Source organism: Gymnodraco acuticeps, unplaced genomic scaffold (genome assembly GCF_902827175.1).
Source record: "Gymnodraco acuticeps unplaced genomic scaffold, fGymAcu1.1, whole genome shotgun sequence".
NCBI classification, from domain to species: domain Eukaryota; kingdom Metazoa; phylum Chordata; class Actinopteri; order Perciformes; family Bathydraconidae; genus Gymnodraco; species Gymnodraco acuticeps.
The window spans coordinates 40,571-61,506 of NW_022990508.1; the positions used below are offsets into that span (position 1 = coordinate 40,571).

The window sequence follows — 20,936 nt, forward strand, 5'->3', positions numbered from 1 at the left end:
TTGAAACATCAGCTATGTTGATGGATTGCCACAACAGTTTGTAAGGAACCTGTTTTCTGCTGTAATACCACATGGGGTTAGCAGTTTTAAGTGTTTCCTGCTGCCTCTTCATTAGCTCCTCAAACCCTGTTCTTTTCTAACAGTACAAAGTAACCAATATGGAATCAGCTGACTCACTTTGGGAAGAATTATATGATATTTCCTCATTATGTGGATTGGAAAATAGCCTCTTGTTGGCAGGTCCAAGAGGCTGCTCTGATGATGGAACAACGGAAAGTGAGTGAAAAATCATGACTGATGAGCGCTTTATCTGAGCACCTAAGGGCCTATAAACTCTCCAAATGTCCAGCCTCACAGCCCTCAGCATTTCCTGTCTGCTAACTTTCTTCCTGCAAGTCACCAGTCTCTAACTTCTGTCTACAGAGTGTTGCAGGGATGACATATTGTTGGCTTCCAACCTGGAAGTAAGCATCACAAGGGCTCCCTTGATAAAACGCCATTGGTATTTTAACACTGGTGTTTTTTAGTATTATAGCAGAAATGGAGCGTGTTTGGCAAACAAACATTGATGATACTTACATGTTTTGTTCAGCGCGATAATTTCATTTCATTTCATTTTTATTTGTCCCGCAAAACCAAATGTACAATAATTGCCACAAAACATGACTCTACCATTTAGCGAAAAGGAGCAGGGAGAAGAATAACATCTTATGTGACCTGCCCCTTTCTAAAATAGATGGTCTGCCCTTCATAATAATATTTTTTTTTTTTTTTCACAGCCAATCATAACAGTATCTTAGGATACTAAGAGAAACACACAAAAAATACTTATTTCCCACTTGACGGTTAACGGAAAGAAACAAAACAACACCAAAACATCACATGTATAAGGAAAAGAAAAGTGCAACACCCTCATCTGAGTCCTACTGGAGAAGAAGGTGGAAAGCGACACATGATGATAATAACAATAACAACAATAACAATGGCAATGGGACCCGCAAATACAGAGGAGACATCACATCAAAGACATCAAAAACATGAAGGACCAGAGTACATAGACTTGTTCACATTCTGCTTCATATAGTCCCATCTTTCTTAATTTATACAACTTCTTTAATGAAAAATACATTTACAATTCTTTAGATCCTTGTGTTGAGAATTTCACAATTGTACACCAACTACCGAAATACACATTTGTTTAAGAGTAGTCCTTGCATATGGATGCTTAAAATGTAATTTCCTTCTGTGGTCTTCCTTGCCTGATCCAAAAACAAATAACTGTTGTAAACATGCTGGTAACATTCTGCTTTGTGCCCTGTGCATTACTGATAATGTCTGCAGCTCAGCTATGTCTCTGAGTTTCAAGAGTCCTGACTTAAAAACCAGTCTGTTGGTGTGTTCTCTTGAGTCAGCTTTATGAATTATTCTTACTGCCCTTTTCTGTAATATTGACAATGGCTTTATGTTGCTCATATACGTGTTGCCCCACACTTCTATACAATAAATGAAAAATGGCAAATTGAGTGAACAGTACAACATCCTCAATGCCTTGTAATCTAGCAAATACTTTGCCTTGTTTAGAACAGAAATATTCCTAGACACTTTGGTTTTAACATGTGCTATGTGTGATTTCCATGTCAGGTTTTCATCCAGCGTCACACCTAAGAATCGAAATTCAGAAACCCTTTCACATGTCTCCAGCATTTTCAGGATTTTCGAAAGCCTAAATGTCATTAACAGAAGTAAAGAGCTAATGTTAGGCTGCAAATAAATGACAGCACAGCGCTAAGCTAAAGGTGGCTAGTGGTTGATGTGATGATGTTTTGTAGTTTCATTTAGTCATTTGATAAATGTTCTTAAGAGATGTTCAGACATTCACCAGTGCGGTATTTATTGAAACATTCATGTCACAGAACAAGACATGAGCTTGTGTTTACCACTAATGTTATTTAAAAACAAAAACCCACATCTCCGGTATTACGTCATATCGGACGCAAATCTGGATCAGCTCCGTTGTACCTCCGTTTTTAGAGATTGCACAATTATTTTAACCGACACTCAAAGAGCAAAACATCGGCTCAAATCTCCAAAACACGTTTTCAGCTTTTCACACAATTTGCAAATCAACATGGCACTTTCTGCAAACCACTGCACACGTTTCTCCACGTAAAACACAGGAATCTGACATAAAGTCACGTGTTAGCTGGTTTAAAACACTGATATTCAAAATGCCTCACACATGGACCAATGATCAAGAAACACGTTCCACCTGACCAAACACCTGATAGCATAATTGTTAGCTCATCAATCAGGATGTTAGCGCTATAAAAAGACCACAGGTGAGTACTTTCTTACAGCAACAATGGAAGCCAACATGGAAGCAAGAGGAAGAGGAAGAGGAAGAGCTGGGCTGAGAGTGAGAGGAGGAGGAAGAGGTGGCTGAGAGTGAGAGGAGGAAGAATCAGAGGTAGAGCTGGAGGGAGAGGACGTGGACAAAGAAGAATACTCTAATTAAATGAAATGTTATCAACCATGGTGTGACGATGAGAGAGGCTGGACAGAGGGTTCAGCCTAATCTAAGCCGATGTACTGTTGTATGGAAGCAAACAAGAGACAGAAGTATTTGAATTGTATTAGACACCGAATTTATAGCATTGAAAATAATTACTTTGAAAATCATGTATCTAAATGTTTTTGCTCCGAATTTACCTATGTGAAATAAAAATGTAAAAATTCAAGTGAAAAAAATTCGAATGTTCAAATTCAGATCCCAAAAATTCGACGTCAAAAAATTAGATGTATAAAATTCGATGTCCAAAATTGCGATGCAGCATCATCCGGGCTACGCAGACAGGATAAGCAATCGAGCCCTAATGCAACTCCGACTTCTGGCCTATCAGAGCACGGCTTTGTCAGTCATGTGATCACAACAACCCGGGAGAAAAATGACGGAGAACAGCGGGGCTCGCCGCTCGGGTCAGTTTGTGCTCTTTATTTTACAAGCAGTGAGGGCTCGACAGCATTTGTATCTTACATTAGCTAGCTAAATGAGTGAAGTAGCCTTGTGCCTTGCTGTTAGCAAGTCTGTCTGTCTTACTTTAGTAAAAACTATGCTAGTATAATTAGGAAAGTGTTGTTAAAGTAGACACAAGTTATACTATTATATTATATCATTTGATTTATTGTTATTACCGATGCACGAGTTGACTTGACTGTTGTAGTTGGAGCTCATTTTGAACAATGAGCTAACTAATTATTACTTTCATAATGGTGTAATGTGCCAACTATTTTCTACATTAATAGATGGTCTGGTTTGTTCAAACTCTCAAAATAGTAGGACCAGAGCCCTAGAGACTCTAGGGCTGAGTAGGACATGCTGTTATAATTAGTCCGAAGTGACACCTTTACAATGTTAAAGCTGTTAGATAAATGTAGTGACGTAAAAACTAAAGTATTCAAGATAGTGTAGTGAAAAAGAGATGTTTTTAAAAAAAAATGTTACCAAAACAAAATCTCTTGTTTTGGACTGACCGTAATAATTCAAGAAATAGTAGATAAATAAATACACACACATCAATTTGTTGTGGATGGAACACAACAAATGGTGCTCTTACCTGTGATGCCTCCTCCACACATTATAACCAGACTGTATCATTCAAACTATAAGTAACAGTTCTAGCTACTTGACTTCAGACAAACAATTCAAAAGACAAAATCAACACAATTTATTGAAAGACCAATCTTTATTTCTCTCCTTTTGTTTGTGTTATTAAACCCTGTCAATCTAAAAAACTGAGCAACTCAACAGTTAACTTTATATTTCTTATTGTCCAAAGCATCTATTACACTATTTGTTCCCCTCTCATATTCACAGGATGGATGATTAGAGACTTTGGGGGAAACCTCAACTTTATGAACGTCCTGTCTGTTGCTTTGGCCAGAGAGGGCTGAGGGTCTTTCCCTGCGAGGAGTCCTCCTCGCAGGGAAAGACCCTGCAGGCCTGAGGGAGGAGGACCAGACCTGATGGAGGAGGACCTGCACCACCTACAGAACTTAGCCCATGCTGGGCATAGCTGTTACCACCTGCACAGGCCTAGCCTGTCAATTAACAGATTAACATTTAGTGTAACTTATGTATATTATTTCGTTTTTATTTTTAAAAAATGGTGATGGTTCATGCTTGATAACTTTTAGTTCACATTTCAATAAATTGTATTTGCACTCCTTTTGTCCGTTATTCTTGCTGAAAATGTTAGATTACACATTCACATCTGAATGAAGATTGGCACCATTTATTTATGACGTTGCAAACTCCGCGGTACAAGGCACAAGTGATGTGAAGGTGCAACGTAAAACACAAAACAACACAAATGAAGTTCCTGTTAGACTACAAAACTATTCAGTGTGCAGGTCTTTGTGTTACAATACAAGTGTCTCTTAGTGAATGTCCTGTACTGCTCTTAAATCTCATATCAGCTTTTCCTTTCCCTCTTGGATGTTCTTCTGGACCCTCAGAGAAAGAGAACATGGTGAAGCAGTCCTGTCTCTTAGGCATGTCCTTTCCTAACAGAAATATCAAAAAACATAATTGCAGAGCAAGTGTGTTATTTAAGAAAGAGGTGTGTTTGTTTGTTCATAAATATAATGATTTTTTTATTTTAATGTGTTTTTGAAATCCAACAGTGTACTACAAAGATAATCAGATTATGAATAAACCGTTCTAAATTCATCAACATTGAAATAAATGTATTATTAAAATAATATTTAACTGTTATCAAAACTTAGTGCAACTGTAGAAGCTTGCTCTGTCCGGTTGTCTCACTGAAAGACAAAGGGTCGCAGCTCTCACTATGTTCAATAATATTTGCCTTAAATACATTGAAATGTGAAAGTTGAACAAAAAAGTGATGTTGCTTGGTAAAATGTAAATGTAACGTTTTGCTAAGAAAGTCCACTCAACATCACTGATGTGTAGGTGATCTAGTATTCAGTCATGTTTAATGTATATCAGTGTATTAGAGTCATTACTTTATGCATTCTTTGTAAAGCATGCAAAAGGTGTACCTTGGAATCCGTGCTGAAGTTCTCTGCTGCTAGGACTCCAGATCTGTCTCTCTGGTCCAGCCTGTCTGGATCACCTTGAGGACACTTTGAACAAACAGATGTAAAGTTACATGCGTGGGTTACAGACTTCTTTACATGCAAACTACTTTTTATCTTCTTTTAAAAACAGGTCATAATCTTATTGTTATACTTCAGAAATTGCTGGATATCACAGTCCTTATACTGTATCAGTTTGATTGAGTATTATTGTGTAGGTCCTTTTTATTTTACTGTTACTTTGGATGAGTTTTTCAGGAGTCAGTCAAATTAATGTGTTTTCAAATGCCATATTCATATGCATCACACACGTAAGGGTAAGACACAAACCTATTTAACAAATGCAATGAAATGGATAAGCTTAATTGTCACTGAAGTCACAGATAACGTCATATATAATATTTAAACAAATCATTTCCTTGTCACTAAAGCATTGACTACGCTATTCATCGTCCTTAAATGCAGGAATTAAGTTACATGTTCCGTTCTACAGCCACGATGAGGCTGTTTCTCAAGTGTGAGGATAATACAATTAAAAGAGGCATTGGTAATAATATTAAAAACAACAATGTTTAGGTCGTTAGTCGGATAGGCGGTTAGCTGCAATAAATAACTCCAGTTCAACAAACCATATTACAATATCTAAGGGAGCGTTATTATCTTGAAATGTGACGTTCATATTTTAAAGATACACACATTTCATTGTGAGGTTGATTTAATATGTATATTAAAGGCTTAGTGTAATTACACTAAGCCTCTCTTCAACAATACGTTGAAGTTAGCTAGTCTATGTTATGCTATAGTAGAGCATAGCGAATTTAAATGAACCTTAACAATGCATTCAGTAACCTAAATAGCAAACTAACTATCTAACGTACAAGGATGACCTTATTTTAGCAACCTCGCACAGAAGCCTTTTGGTATACAGTAGCATCCCACTTAATGTTTTACACTCTTGGATGCTACGCATAGCATCGTTAGCACAGATGGAGCTACGATTGCTCAAATGCTAACCCAACTCTAAACATTCATTAACGTTAGCTTAATAAAAACACCAGTAACATAACATAAAGTACGCAGGGTTGACTTACCGAAGAAACTGCATTCATGGACGGTCTGTTTCAACCACAGATAAATCCTATATTTGCATGACGAATAGTCCACCAGGAACCAACACAACAAACATGGCCGAGTTCAAGTAGTGTTCTCCTCATGAGCTGAGCCGCTGTAGCATCACGGAGCTAACGGAGCTAGCAGAGAGGAGCTAGGAGCAGCAGTCCCGTTGTCATGAAGGGGGAATCTAACTATATACAGAATATGTTTTTGTGGATCCAGGCTAGAAACATGTTCATTTTCTGATGTTAAGTTGGACATTTTAACATAGGGTCTACGGGAATTGCTCCTATCTGCATCCATCGCCTATAGTTTGCAGCATTGGGCTTCACCGCACTGTCCCGGGGTTTGCCGCTTGGCTCTGATAGGCCAGAAGTCGGTTTGATTGCATTAGGGCTCGATTGCTTATCCTGTCTGAGTAGCCCGGATGAGGCTGCATCGCAATTTTTGACGTCGAATTTTACACACCGAATTTTTTGACATCGAATTTTAAACACCAAAATATTTGACGTCGAATTGTTTTCATTTGAATTTTTGGGATCTGAATTTGAACATTCGAATTTTTTTAACTTGAATTTTTACATTTTTATTTCACATAGATAAATTCGGAGCAAAAAAAATTCAGATTCATGATTTTCAAAGTAATTATTTTCAATGCTATAAATTCGGTGTCTAATACAATTCGAATACTTCTGTCTCTTGTTTGCTTCCATACTGTTGCCTCTGTAATCCGGACACTTAGACTTGAAAACAGGTTAGTTACCAAATGGTTAGCTCTGCATAATTCATGATATCTCAGAGTTTATATCTGTTGTGTGAAACGTATTTACTTCATTACTGTAATTGAATTGTTGGCATGTTGCATACTATAACTGTACACAAATCCTGCACACTGTTCTGTGGTAATCCTGATTGAGGAGCCAACAATTATGCTACCAGGTGTTTGGTCAGGTGGGACGTGTTTCTTGATCATTGGTCCATGTGTGAGGCATTTTGAATATCAGTGTTTTAAACCTGCTAACATGTGACTTTATGTCAGACTCCTGTGTCTTACGTGGAGAAACGTGTATGGGCTCAGAACAGTCTCATAATACACACATGCACACAGAAGGATTCACACTTGTATTTCATGATCCGCAAAAGGATTCAAACTTGTATTTCCGGATCCACACTTGTGTTTTTCAATGCATACACAAATGTGTTCCGTTTCATATACATGTAAATAAAATCCAAACACAGAAAAAAGTTTTACATGAGTATTTTTGATCCACACATATTAGTTTTTCGTTTAAAACCGCTGCACCTTCAAACACAAACAGCTTTCTGTGCACGGATCGCTGTGCATTCGTGTGTGGGTTTTTTGAGACTCCCCTGACGCTCACCCGATTCGTACTTGTAATTTCTCTCATCTATAGCCAATCAGATGTCTCCTCCAGTCTAAGCCAATCACATGAGCGCGCCCCCACGTGGGTAGGATTTCTTGCGTTCGTGACGTAGCACTTCATTTACGCATTTTGCGCAGTCCGGACTCCGGAGCTGATAGGTCAGAGGTCATCTTTAAAATGGCGTCTGGTGGTCGCGCGCCTCCCGCTCCAAGTGTAAATTATGAAATACTCCTAAATTATAAAGGATTGGTTTTGCTTAGTTGTTAGTTGTTTAATTCGAGAATTATATAGAACTGTTTTGGTTAGCTGTGTTGTAGTAGCTGAGCTCCATAAGCTAACATTAACTAGCGTTGTCTGTCTAACGGTCTAACGATCCCCCATTCTTATTATGTGCTTCTGCTACCAAGTAAAATGTTGCAGTGAAGTGAATGTGAGAGAAAATTAATTGACTGTTCGACAGTAGCAGGACGGGCTTTAGTTCAATTAATAGCCAGGGAGTTGTCTGCGACTCCAACTCCACCAGAAGTGAGCATAGCAGAGAGTGCACCGGTCAGCGTAGCAGTCAGGGCGGTAGACAGCGTCCAATCCCACAATGATGTCAGGGTGAGGCAGGCGATGAGAAGGTGATTTAATAGACTTTGTTTTACATTTGACAGTTCAAGATCAAACTGTGGCTTAATCCCGTAGATGTGTAAACATCTGATATTTGATCTCACCCCTCGCATTACTCTAATGTAATGTTGAGTTAATGTTTTAAAACATTTGTCCATAGTATGTATCCTCCATTACTGCTTTTAAAACCTTTAACAACCCCTTGCCTTGAAACGTCCCAAACACAATATATTAATGTTTTCAAAACAAATATTTTGGTAAGATAAAGCTAAGTGTCAAGATTGTTTTTGTATCGACAGAATATTAACTATGATTTCGCTTTTTATTCATACAATTTGTTCAACCTATGTTAACAAAACCATCAACGCAAGCCAATGATTTGCAAATGATATAACAATGTCTAGTCTCACAGATCCTTTTGTCATTCCCACATCAGGCAATTCCCAAGTATGTTCAGTACTGATCAGCCAAGAGGCAAAAGACGATTTCCCACCCCGGCTCCTTGCATCGTCAAACGGACGGACTTTCACATATATGTCCTTTCGGGACCCAGTCAGTTTACACCTAAGGGCTCGGAAGAGCTACCACTTGCCTATGCTGGCCTTGGAAAGAGGATGCTAAATCTACCGGACAACTTATTGCACAGTGAGGTAATCATATAAACAGACAGTATTAAAGATTTCTCAATGATTTAAAATGTGAATCACTTGGTGAATATTGTATGTTATTTCACTTTGTTTTAAAGACTATGGCTTCGGTTGAGGAAGAATTTCCAAAACTGAAAACATTAAAAGGAGGCTGGATGTTTTTCAAGTCAGCAGGTAATATTGTTCTCATCTCCATTGGTGAAAATGCTGTGTTGTGTTTTTCACACTCAGAAGCCCCACATATGTGTTTTCTGTTGCCCTACTTTGAATTACCATTCATATCACTTCTTCAAGTTGTATAAAACAGTACTAAAGTTTGCCTGACAAAGTGTAACGTATATCCCTAATATTAATGTATGTACTGTCAGGTGGTTTTAAAGCACACTTGTGTTGTTCCTATTTTGATTTTAAAATAGGTGGTAGTGGACGTCGAAAGCTGTCCATAATTCCTACTGACTCCGAGGGGTACTCCACAAGGCTCCTCAAAACAGCGTCCAACAACGGAAAAAACATTGTGTTTGTAATTCCACTACAGGAGCAACTTTCTACCGAACCACTACCCTATGACTCGGCAGAGTTTGCAAAGATGCCACAGTCAACCTGCATAACATGTGGCAGTCAAATGCCTTTGCAGCTGTTGCCTTTACATGTGGAGGAATGTAATGACATATTGACTGTAAGCTGTTATTAAAACGTTTCTCTCATTTCTCAAATAAATATGTAATGTTTTAGTTTGCTCAAATGACTGTTTCAAAGTCTATAGAACCAATTCTCTGTACCTTTTTTGTTTTTTAGGAGAGTGAATCTGGGACTTCTCTTGATGAAGTGATTGAGCAGCCAAATCCACCTAACACAGGGATGGGAGAATTGTCAGAGGTAGTTGATGCTGATCCTGTTAAAGTTACTTTGCAATTTAGTATAAAAGCCTTATTGTTTTCAGTAAATAATGACAGCATGATTGCAGGTGTGTATATAGGTAGGGTATAACACATTTCACCAAACAGACTTTTTGCACACTGTCTATGTACTCATTTTTTTATCATAGAATTATGTTTCCTGTATCACTTATCTGAGAGAGAATTATTAAACATAAAACCTCTTATAATAATGTGATATGTTTTAAAGGTATTGACATTTGTTTATGTTTTTTACAGGTTTGCCCTATATGTCTTGAATCTTACCCAATTGATGTCCTCTCATTTCATGCAAGCACATGTGGTGAAGGGTAAGACGTTTTGACTTGTTCAAGCAAAAGATGGAAGATAGACATGTTTTGAGAGAGGTGAACAACATATACAAAGTGTCAAACCTAATAACGATATCGTTTGGTGAATGTGCTTGTTCCTTTTTTGTGTTTTAAAATGCTGTAATGTTACAGCTATAGCAGCTGCATCAGAGCATGTGATGCATTTTTAGGAAATGTAGAAATCTTAACAGAGCCGAAATACTTATTAGGGATCTGATTTAAATTACTTTGTTTGATATGCAAGAAGAAATATGTAAAAAAAGAAGGGCGCTCACTAGTCTCTATTTTCCATTCCTGTGAGTATGTTTTTTGTTTTGTCTTTTCCAAGAATGGACCCTGCTCATCATAGCGATGCAGCCAGTATGACAAGGACAGAGGAAATGCCAGGACCTTCAGTTCAACGATTGCCAGCAACAGTTTCAGCAGGTTATTTATTCAGAACAATTACTGCTGTGGTGTAGTTTGAAACAGTGACTACTCACAAACACTTAAATAGCAATGATCACCAAAATGAATGTTGTTACATGTTTGATCCAGTAATATGGAAAGGATAATTGATTTCAAGTTACTACCTTTTAATATATTGCTTTAAAATACAGGGCTTACTAAATGAGACAATAAATGAAGTACTATTTTACAATTGAAGCTGACATATTATGAAGTTTATTGTACCAACCACTTTTTTTCCCTTCAAATTACATTTCAGCCTGGGCCAATGAAGTGGACCCCCGGAAGGCATGTCAGTTGTTCAGAGAGGAACTGCTGGAACGTAACTATGAATGTCCACGCCTCTTTCTGTCAATCGACTTGTTTGACGCAGAAGAAGAAACAGACAGTTCATTGATTTCATTCTTTAAAATGAACAATGTTAACTGGGCAGCTCCATTGAAGTGCAGGCTGAGAGGTATTAATAAATAGTGTAACTTCTCATGTTTCATTATAGGTTGTCATCTGGGTCGAATTTTGCCTTTTTGTTTGTTTTTACTTGCATGTTGAGGATTAAGTTCATGTCCCTTAGACCAGGGAAGAAAGAACTAGTTACATTTATTGTATTGAAAGCTTGAAGGATGATTCATGTTGTCTCTTGGTAAGTGTATGTTGAATATCATCTTGTTGGTTGTACTTTTCTAAATGAGGTCGTCTTTTCAAGGGGATGCAGCAGTCGGCCAAGGTGTCAACCGACACGTTTTGTCAATGGCCATGCAGAAACTGAAGACCGGCTTCAGTATAAATTTAGGTGGGATGTCCCCATTTGTCTTTCAATTGAAATAACCACTTGCAGCTAAATCTTAATAAACCAACAAAGATTACAACATGCATATTCACAGTTGAACCAACACTCAATATAGCTTGACCTAAAAATTACGTTATAGCAATACATGGTGTCTAAACTATTTCTCCTTTTCTCTTAAGGCTGTGCAGCTCTTACAAGCCTTTTTGAAGGCGAAATGGAACATCGGGTTCCCTCCGCAGCTGCTGTGCTTCGGGAAAGCAACCTGTTTGAGATGGCAGGTCGGATGATAGGCCATTCCTTCCTGCATGGTGGTTTTGGTTTCTCAGGACTAAGTGTGCCTGTAGTGACTCTGTTGACTGGTGGGAGCACGGATACTGCAGCATCAGCGCTTACCCTGCTGGACTGTCCTGATCTTGACCACCGTGAAACAATTGGTTTTGTGAGTGTCCTAGTTAAAAAGTGACATGTCATACACCACTGCACCACAATGCTAACATACACTTGTCATCTTGTGCATTATGAAAAAGATTCCATTCATGCGTCAAGGCTGGGCTGTTTAGCTAGAAATGATTTCCAATGCTTTTTTGTGTCCCATTTTGATTTTTCCAGATTTAGGCTTTTTGTCCACTTTTGCATGCATTTAAAAGATGTCCTCTTTTCTCCTGTTTTAGCTCAAGAATACACAACTTACTGCTCAAGAAACCACCAGTGTGACTGATCTTTGCCTGTCCTGGGACCTCCCTGTTCCAACCTCCACCAATCATGACTGGCTGTTCCAGGAACTTCTTTCCCATGCAGTAATCATTTTATATTGTACCATTTTTATTTAAACAATACAATACAATGTTTAGGTAATTAGTAGGTTTGCTTTGTAAGTCCTCCTGTATCTGCTACTGTGGTGTTTTTCCATTAGTGCCTCAGTTTGATTGTTCCTTTTACTTGTAGGTACTTCACCGTGTTAGGCAGCCTATCAAGCAGATTCGCAAAGGCCTTAAAGAAACGGGAATCTGGCCGCTTGTTTCAAATAGGCCAGATGTCCACCCCATATTATTTCCAAGAGAGAAAAATGATGAGCTGAACTCACAGGTAAGTACCATTTTCTTTATTGGATTTATGTTATTCATGGGATTTGTTTGCAAACACTATCATGCAATTTCATTTGTGGGGCTCTTAAACTGGTGTGTAGATCTTAAATCAATGCTTTACAATGTTAAGATAATTCTGTAGCATATAACATGAGCTTCAATCTTAGCAAAGAACACGTTTGTATTTGATCCCCTATAGACTGTGATCCAGAACATCCACTGGCCACAGCCCAAAAGTGACAGCGATGAGGACGAGGACGACGCCGTTCCATTGGAGAAAGTCGGTCTCGTCACTGGATTTTTGAGGCAATTCATAGAGGAAGGTAACACTAATTAATGACTGCTAAAGCTGTAGTGCAGCTGAAGAGATGGCAGTTCTGATGAAAAATAATATACACACATCGGTGTACAAATACAAATCTATGCATGGGTTAACCGTTGATATTCCTGCAAGTTTTACTGCTCAAATTTAAGTTTTGATATAATGCAATTTGAGGTATCGCATACATAACAAATTCTCTCCCATAGCATCTCCGAAGGTGCTGCGTGACCTCTTGAAGTTCTGGGTCGGGTGGGAGCTGCTCACAACAAACCTTGAAGTTGAGGTTGTTCCTTCAAAATACCCAGTGGCTCTCACCTGCTTCCTAAAATTGAAGCTCCCAAGCCACTACCAAACTTATGAGAAGTTCCACCAGGACTTGATGATGGCCCTCAGTTCCATCAGTTCAGGCTTTGGGCTTGTGTAGCTACACACTGACTCTCAGTTTGTTTTGTATTTTTCTGGAGAAGGGTTTGCCTCTCTATTCAATACACTGTGTGAGATACAGGGTTACAGTTGGTACACCTACCGTGTTTTATAAATAAAGGACATTTGGAAAAAGACTGTTTGTCCATTATCATTGTTACACTTTAACGGAGCGTCCACACAGCAGCGTGCGTTGACGCTTGGAGTTGGGCGTGTCTGAAGCTTGGGGATTTTTTGCGACCAACAACCAATCACATGAATCTCCCGCCCCCGACATACAAAGCAATAGCAATGTTAAAACGAAGTAAACTGGATATAAAATAATGAATTTTCCCTCAATTTTTTTGAATATGAGGAAATGACCTGCGTAGTCTCTCCCAGCATACACACGGTTTGATTGGCTAGCGCTTGTAATGGCAGATTTGCATAAATGGGATTTCATTGGCTGACGCTTCTGCCGAGTCGCCAAAAGTTGAACATTGCTCAACTTTTGAAGCGAGCAACGCCAGCAACGCTCCACGTCGCTTTCCAAAATGCAGTTCGGCTAAAAGTGACGTCACCCCATTCAAAGTGAATGGGCAGAAGCGTTGGAAGCTTCAACGCACACCGCTGTGTGGACGGGCCGTAACAATGCCCAATCCCTTGAACAGTAAAGCATTACACTCCGAATAGTTATTTTACAATGTTTTTATTTTGTACAGAGTGTAAAATGAATGTAATTCTGTTGCTCTGAAACGGTTTTTGATCCTGACTGAAAATGCATCTCTAAAAACACTTCCATTAATTTATAAGTCAAAAGAAAAATGTCTAATCATGCAATTGAGATTAACTTAATCAAGCATAAGCTATGTAAATATAAAATGATTAACTTTCCATCATTGCCAAATAACTGAAATCATGACACAAATCATACTATAGTTGTTAAATGTAACAACTATCGGTGCTCAATTAAATTCTCAATGTATTGGACAGTATTGAGATATATGTCCACTCCGAAACATTCAGATTCTTCCAATGGATCAATGTTGTCTTGCAGTTGCATCATTTCAAGGTCTGAGAGAGGGAAGTTCAGCGTAGGGACATTGACCCCGGTATGATGCTCATTTGTGTATCCACTCTCTTCCCATTGAATCTCTGGTATGAGTGAACCCTAAAAAAGACAAAGTGAGTGTACAAATATTAAAGCAAGCACTGTGCCATTACTGCTTCTTATTACAAAATATGTGATCAGGAGAAATAAAGAGGGTATGCAATTGTTCTATAATAATAAAAAATGGAGTGATTGTGGAATAATGTTAAGGTAATATTATAGAAAAGTGTTCTTGCTTGCTCCCAGCAGAGGTTCTTTTAATCCAAGAACGGGAGTTAGTTTATGAATCAGATAACTTATTATACTGTTTGGGTTTTTATTGATTGATAATAAACAAGAGATAGTGATGGTTTTGAAAATTCATAATTGACCTCAGGCTCAGGATCTGCAACAGGATTCAGGTGCTGGCCCACCTGCCACAACTGATTGGGTGTCAGATTTTGCTCTGTCCTGATGGGATGGTTGGCCCAGGCCTCACTGAACACATCCAGGTTGGCTTGGATGCGTGGCAAGAAAACGTAGTGGCAGCAGAAGATGTGCAGGACGTTACTGATGTCAAGCAGGTGTTGTTCCTCAAGAGAGTGCAGGGTGTTGTAAAAGACACCCGTAACACTCATGAACACATCACGCCAGAGGCGTTCAATTCTGTGAGAAGAAAACACAAAAAAATGTTAAACTTAAAAGAAAATTCAAACTGTTCACTATGAACAATTTAAAGTTTCCTAGTCATTGAGTCAATGGCAATGTCTCTAACTGAAAATTGCATTTATTTAAAAAAAATCAACTGACTTGACAGGAGAGTACAAACATAACATTAAGTGAGTTTTCAAATGTTTGCGTGGCTGGTACATTTCTGTGAAAATTGTCATTTTCTTCTTTGTGAAGGAATGGTCTCAACATGTGCTTATGAAGGTTTGTTAAAGGGAAGAAGAAATATGCTCATAAGCTTACAAAATTAGGTTTAACTCACCGTTGATTGTGTACGCTTTTCCCTGCAATGAAGCTGTTACTGTCAGTTCCACGAACTGAGAACATTAATTGTGCTACTCCCACATTTTCTCCACCATGATCTCCTCTCACTCTGGAAAATACATCAAATAATTATGCATAGTTAAAATCTACGTATTTGAAGGTCCAAAAAACGAGGGGTACAATTCCATAATGATCTACATCCATAATGTGATCACAAATGGCTCTCTCTGGACATACATATTTGATATATCTGGACAGGTCCTTAACTGTAACCCTTAAGAGTTCTCTTTCACTTTATTAAACCTCGAGTTATCTTCCACACCTGAATGAGGGATGGTTCACATCAGCTTGTGAATAGATTATATTTTCATATTTCTGTACAGTACATGAATCTCAGCTGAGGGATAGAAAAATCTGACATGTCGCTTATATATTGTCATATGTGAGGGGCTCACATAGAATTAACAATTGATATGTCTGTGTCCGACAGCACTTTTGTGACCTAGAAAAGTACCGTTTATAATGGCAATTGTTTTAACTTATATGTTCAGATTGCCTCTTTGAACTAACAGTAAAGCACGACAATATTTGCAATGAATGAGTCCCATCAAAAGTAAAGTGGTCGTCACTGATGCAGCCATTGGAGGGGAACATCTAAATTTGATGGAAAGGTCCGCAATTACACTAATGATTACATATGAAATAATGTGAATACCTCAGAGGAAACCCGTGCTCGTTCACAGCTTCATTGAAGAAACACAAGTGGGTGTCAGCCCGGTTGTTGTCTGCTATCTTCAAGTACATAATCTACACATACAAGTACACATAAAACAACATATTAGTACCTTGATGAATCAGTTTAACTTGAAGCATCTGTCAAATGACAATGTGCAGCATTAAGAGAACAACGCACAACAGAATTATTCAATGTATAACAGAATATCATGATAGCTCAGGCAAGCTTCTTGACATATATTGTGCAGTTACTAGTATAAGTGTTTTAATTATTTCACAAGTTCTTCAAAGTATTTATTTTGAAATTAAGTAAATAAGTAAATGCACATTGTTTGATCTGAATCACTTAAAATATAAGGTGACTTTAGAAGTCCATATCGTCTGTTTGGTAAGAGGCGATATGCAATTAACTATAGGTTAGATTGTGTACCTAAAGATCACCACCTGTTGGTACAGAAAATAAACTGAAGCTTAGAAAAGTAAAACCATCACATGATGTTCGGCAACATTTTGCAGTTGTTGGTTCTTGACAATAGAATAGTCTTACCTTCCTTGAATAGCCATCTATTCCCCCAAAGATAACAAAGTTGTACCTGTCAATGATAGACAATGATATGATTACATACACAAGATATATACAACTAGACATTAAAAATAATAAAATGAACAGATTACATACAGACAGCATGCAGACAAACCTGATGAGCTTGTGGTTGGTGTCAATGTGCACCATGTACTAAGGGTAAGGAACTGTGTATGTTCTCCTCACCACACATCCCATCCGGGTCATCCTGGCGAGCACACCAACACTGTCCACACGATGCATGGATGCATACACCCGTTCCCATTGCACTCTGTGTCCCTTCGCAAGTAGAGCACCTCGGACTACACGGTAGCCAGCATCTGGCATTGCACTTTTTATTGTGGTGATCAATGAATCCAATTCGTCATCAGTGCAGCCACTATATGAAGCAGATATAGAAATGTCATTTTCGGTCACCCGCCTAAATAGCGTTGCTCTAGACACACCCAGGAGTCTGGCGATGCAACTCGATGGCAGTCCCAGTTCAACCAGATGTGTCAGAGCCTCTACTGACACATTCAATCGTGGACGCCCACGTCCACAACATTTTTGCAACTCAAGGGTCACAAATATCTGTTGATTATCTCTCTCTTGTTGGATAAGGCTATTCAGGTCTGCAAGTGCAGACTGTATATTATTCCCTAAATCAACAATGTCACCCAGTGCACTCAATATAACAAAAGCCTGACGGCACGCAAACTGTAGCCCTTCGAGATCAACAGGTGTCCTATCCAAGATGTATGTCAGTCGATCTTGAAGTCTCTGAAGGATTTCACGCTTTACTGATTCCTGGGGGGAAAATAATAGAAAAGATAGATAAAATATGACCAACAGTGCTCAACGTTCGACCGTTTGTTTACCAACACTGGTTAATCCTATTTAACATCATCTCTTAATGTTCAATTCCACCCCATCATTAAACACAATGGAATATATTTTTGAATAATAATTTGAGCAGCAAACTTTGGATTAATTCTGTCTAAATTGTCCCTAAAAAACAAAGCAACAGAATGAAAGAAGTTAAAGAAATGTTTGGCTAATGTTAGCTATGTAAGGTTATAATCCTAGGTAGTCTATTAGCATAATATAGCTAACTTGCCAGCAAACGCTAGCATTACATGCCACCCATATTACTTCCATGCTAACACATCACTAACATAACAATAATTCATACCTAAAACATATTTAATCATTCACGCCGAGACACATATAACTTACACTTGTGCTAGACGCCATGTTGAAGTTGACCTGTCAGCTCCGGAGTCCGGACTGCGCAAAAAGCGTAAATGAAGCGCTACGTCACGAACGCAAGAAATCCTACCCACGTGGGGGCGCGCTCATGTGATTGGCTTAGACTGGAGGAGACATCTGATTGGCTATAGATGAGAGAAATTACAAGTACGAATCGGGTGAGCGTCAGGGGAGTCTCAAAAAACCCACACACGAATGCAAAGCGATCCGTGCACAGAAAGCTGTTTGTGTTTGAAGGTGCAGCGGTTTTAAACGGAAAACTAATATGTGTGGATCAAAAATACACATGTAAAACTTTTTTCTGTGTTTGGATTTTATTTACATGTATATGAAACGGAACACATTTGTGTATGCATTGAAAAACACAAGTGTGGATCCGGAAATACAAGTTTGAATCCTTTCGCGGATCATGAAATACAAGTGTGAATCCTTCTGTGTGCATGTGTGTATTATGAGACTGTTCTGAGCCCATAAACGTGTGCAGTGGTTTGCAAATCTGCCAGTACAAGCGCTAGCCAATCAGACCGCGTGTATGCTGGGAGAGACTACGCAGGTAATTCCTCATATTCCAAAAATTTGAGGGAAAATTCATTATAGCGGTAGTGACTCACCCGGTGCTGCATGATCAGTCTCTGTTCATCTACCGGGATACAAACCAGAGGAGCGAGGCATGGAGGGAGGTGCCAGAGACAGTGGGTGAAACTGGTAGGTTTTCGCCTGTTGGGGATTTTTTTTTTTTTTTTTTAATTTCCATTTTACTTACGTTTTAACATTGCATTGTATGTCGGGGGCAAGAGATTCATGTGATTGGTTGTTGCTGCTGTGCGGACCAGTAGCGTAGGCAGAAATTCACTTTAGGGTGGGCCTGTAAAAATATAGGGTGGGCCAGATTTTTCTTCTGCGCATCAGAAACTAACAACAATCCCGCCGGATTACTTTTAGAATACTTCCTTTCCTTCTCTTTTCTTTTTCTTCTTTCCTCTTCTTTTTATCTTTTCTTTCTTCTTTCTCTTTAGAATACTTTCTTTTCCATAACAGATGGGTATGTTTTGGTGAACGGGAGACAGTATTTTACTGTTTTAATGGCTTATGAAGAGCACAAACACAACATTTTAGTGTCATTCTGGACAGCTCTCTCATCTGCACCACACATAAAAAGAAAAACTCACCCAGACTGCATTCTTTGTACCGTCTTAAAACCTTTCCTTGGAATAGTTTATGCATTGTAAGGTGTCCTTGGGTGCTTTGAAAGGCGCCCCTAAATAGAATGCATTATCATTATTATGTATTACCTGAAACGATGTAATCACTTTTAAAACTTTTCCCAGTTACTTGCCCCATGCATTCGGCAGCAGCAGGCCATTCAGTTAGATTTGATCCCGTTATGAATGTCATCATTCGACAATAAATAAATGCTACATAAACGTTATCTTCCACGTTTTATCTAAACATCTCCGTTTCTACCTTCCAATATGTTTTGAAAGAGAACTCTCTCTCTCATCTGCGTGCGGGGCGGGGCCTCGCGGACACGCTGCATCTCTCGCTCACAGATACGCTGCAGCGCTGTGCACACGGTTCTGCCGGTAATGAATATTACATATTGTGAGGAAACTTTCCACCAATAATTCCAATAAGTGTTCACTTCAGGTTTACGAAAGTAACTGCACTCAGATTACTCGTTTTTCAAATGTAACACCAGCTGAATATACTAATTTTTTTCCCCTTCTGATTACGTAACACCGTTACATGTATTCCGTTACAACCAAGCGGCAAACTGTGGGGTAGAGCCGGGAAGCCAATACGGAAGTGCCACACACTGCAGTTCATATATTGGCCGATAGGCGATGGCTGCAGAAAGGAGCAATTTCCATAGACCCCCATGTTAAAATGCCCAGCTTTACAGCAGAAAAAAACATGTTTCTACCCCTGGCTCCATACATTTTATTATCGATATAGTTAGATTCTACCTTCATGATTATGGATCTGTGAGTGAATTGTTTTCTAACGCGACCCTTTTATTTATATTAGGTCTTAAAGTTTGTGCATAGATTAGGGCGTGGTCACATTGAGTGACGGCTCTGTCAAGTGCCTGCCGCTGTTAGCTTCTTGTCTCTCTGCTAGCTGCTCCATGAAGCTAGCTATAGGGACTCTGCCTGCTCAGCTCATCCAGGAAACACAACTTGTAGCCGGCCGTGGTTGTTTGTTCTTCATGCTTATATATCGGACTATTGTGACTCGCTCTGCGGTTAAAACAGACGGTGCATGAATGCGGTAAGTGAAATTCGAGTGCTTTATTTATGTGTTAATGATTTTAATCGGCTACGTAATGAATGGTAAGGCTTGGGTTAGTTAGTGGCTAGTGGTAGCTACATCGGTGCTAACGATTGTAATCGTAGCCTCCAAGTTAAAATCATAGACTGTATATATAAAGGTTTAAACTAAATAGACAAGTGTTAAGTGGGATAATACTGTTGAACAAACGGCTTCTGTTTGAGGTTGATAAAATAAGGTTACATCCTTGTAACTTAGAGATATTTTATTATGTAGGTAGAACTGTATGCATCTAAGGTTAATTTAAATTGGCTATGCTCAAGTATGTAGACAAGCTAATGTCGAAGTAGTGTATGTGAAATCAACCTCACAATAAGATGTGTGTATATTACAATTATTAATGTCATATTTCAAGATGATTACTTAGATATTACAATATGGTTGGTTGAGCTGGAGTTCATTATTGAGCTTACACGTTAACGTCACAGTCATCTGAAGAACGAACCCAAACCTTGTTATTTTTATTAATTGCATTACCAAATGGGTATCAAATAAACAGTAAGCATTGGTAACACAACTTCCAAAGTTACAGTACAATAAAAAGGACCCTGACCCTGACTCGGACAATACACAATCCAACATGTTCAACAGAAGATAATCAGTTATATTGTTTGTACACATGGTACTTTACATATATATCTGTTTGTTTAAAGTGTCCAGGTGATGCAGACAGGCTGGACCAGAGAGTGAGAGACAGAACTGGACTCCTCACAGCAGTGAACTTCAGCACAGGTACAAAGACTCTTTTTTTCATACTGTACAAAGAATCAAGAAAGATATTGGTTTAAATTAATGAAGTATTGACTT

At 38.7% G+C, this 20,936-nt stretch overlaps 3 protein-coding genes across 3 annotated transcripts; 1 reads left to right on the forward strand and 2 right to left on the reverse strand.

Annotated features, from left to right (window-relative positions):
* Window positions 1-8,080: 8,080 nt before the first annotated feature.
* LOC117553114 lies at window positions 8,081-13,304 on the forward strand. Its single transcript, XM_034226909.1, has 14 exons — window positions 8,081-8,221; window positions 8,647-8,860; window positions 8,956-9,031; window positions 9,274-9,533; window positions 9,653-9,733; window positions 10,012-10,082; window positions 10,432-10,529; window positions 10,810-11,007; window positions 11,254-11,340; window positions 11,517-11,776; window positions 12,009-12,134; window positions 12,283-12,423; window positions 12,622-12,745; window positions 12,951-13,304. The coding sequence occupies exons 1-14, from the start codon at window positions 8,214-8,216 to the stop codon at window positions 13,166-13,168; spliced, it is 1,962 nt and encodes a 653-aa protein (XP_034082800.1). The 5' UTR covers window positions 8,081-8,213; the 3' UTR covers window positions 13,169-13,304.
* A 534-nt stretch (window positions 13,305-13,838) lies between these two features.
* On the reverse strand, window positions 13,839-16,697 carry LOC117553136. Its single transcript, XM_034226941.1, has 6 exons — window positions 16,663-16,697; window positions 16,512-16,557; window positions 15,945-16,036; window positions 15,228-15,338; window positions 14,629-14,902; window positions 13,839-14,317 (listed from the first exon to the last, which is right to left on the reverse strand). The coding sequence occupies exons 1-6, from the start codon at window positions 16,695-16,697 to the stop codon at window positions 14,102-14,104; spliced, it is 774 nt and encodes a 257-aa protein (XP_034082832.1). The 3' UTR covers window positions 13,839-14,101.
* A 1-nt stretch (window position 16,698) lies between these two features.
* On the reverse strand, window positions 16,699-17,883 carry LOC117553137. The gene is made up of 2 exons (XM_034226942.1): window positions 17,766-17,883; window positions 16,699-17,336 (listed from the first exon to the last, which is right to left on the reverse strand). Exons 1-2 carry the CDS (start codon window positions 17,781-17,783, stop codon window positions 16,701-16,703), a joined length of 654 nt encoding a protein of 217 aa, XP_034082833.1. The 5' UTR covers window positions 17,784-17,883; the 3' UTR covers window positions 16,699-16,700.
* Window positions 17,884-20,936: the final 3,053 nt, after the last annotated feature.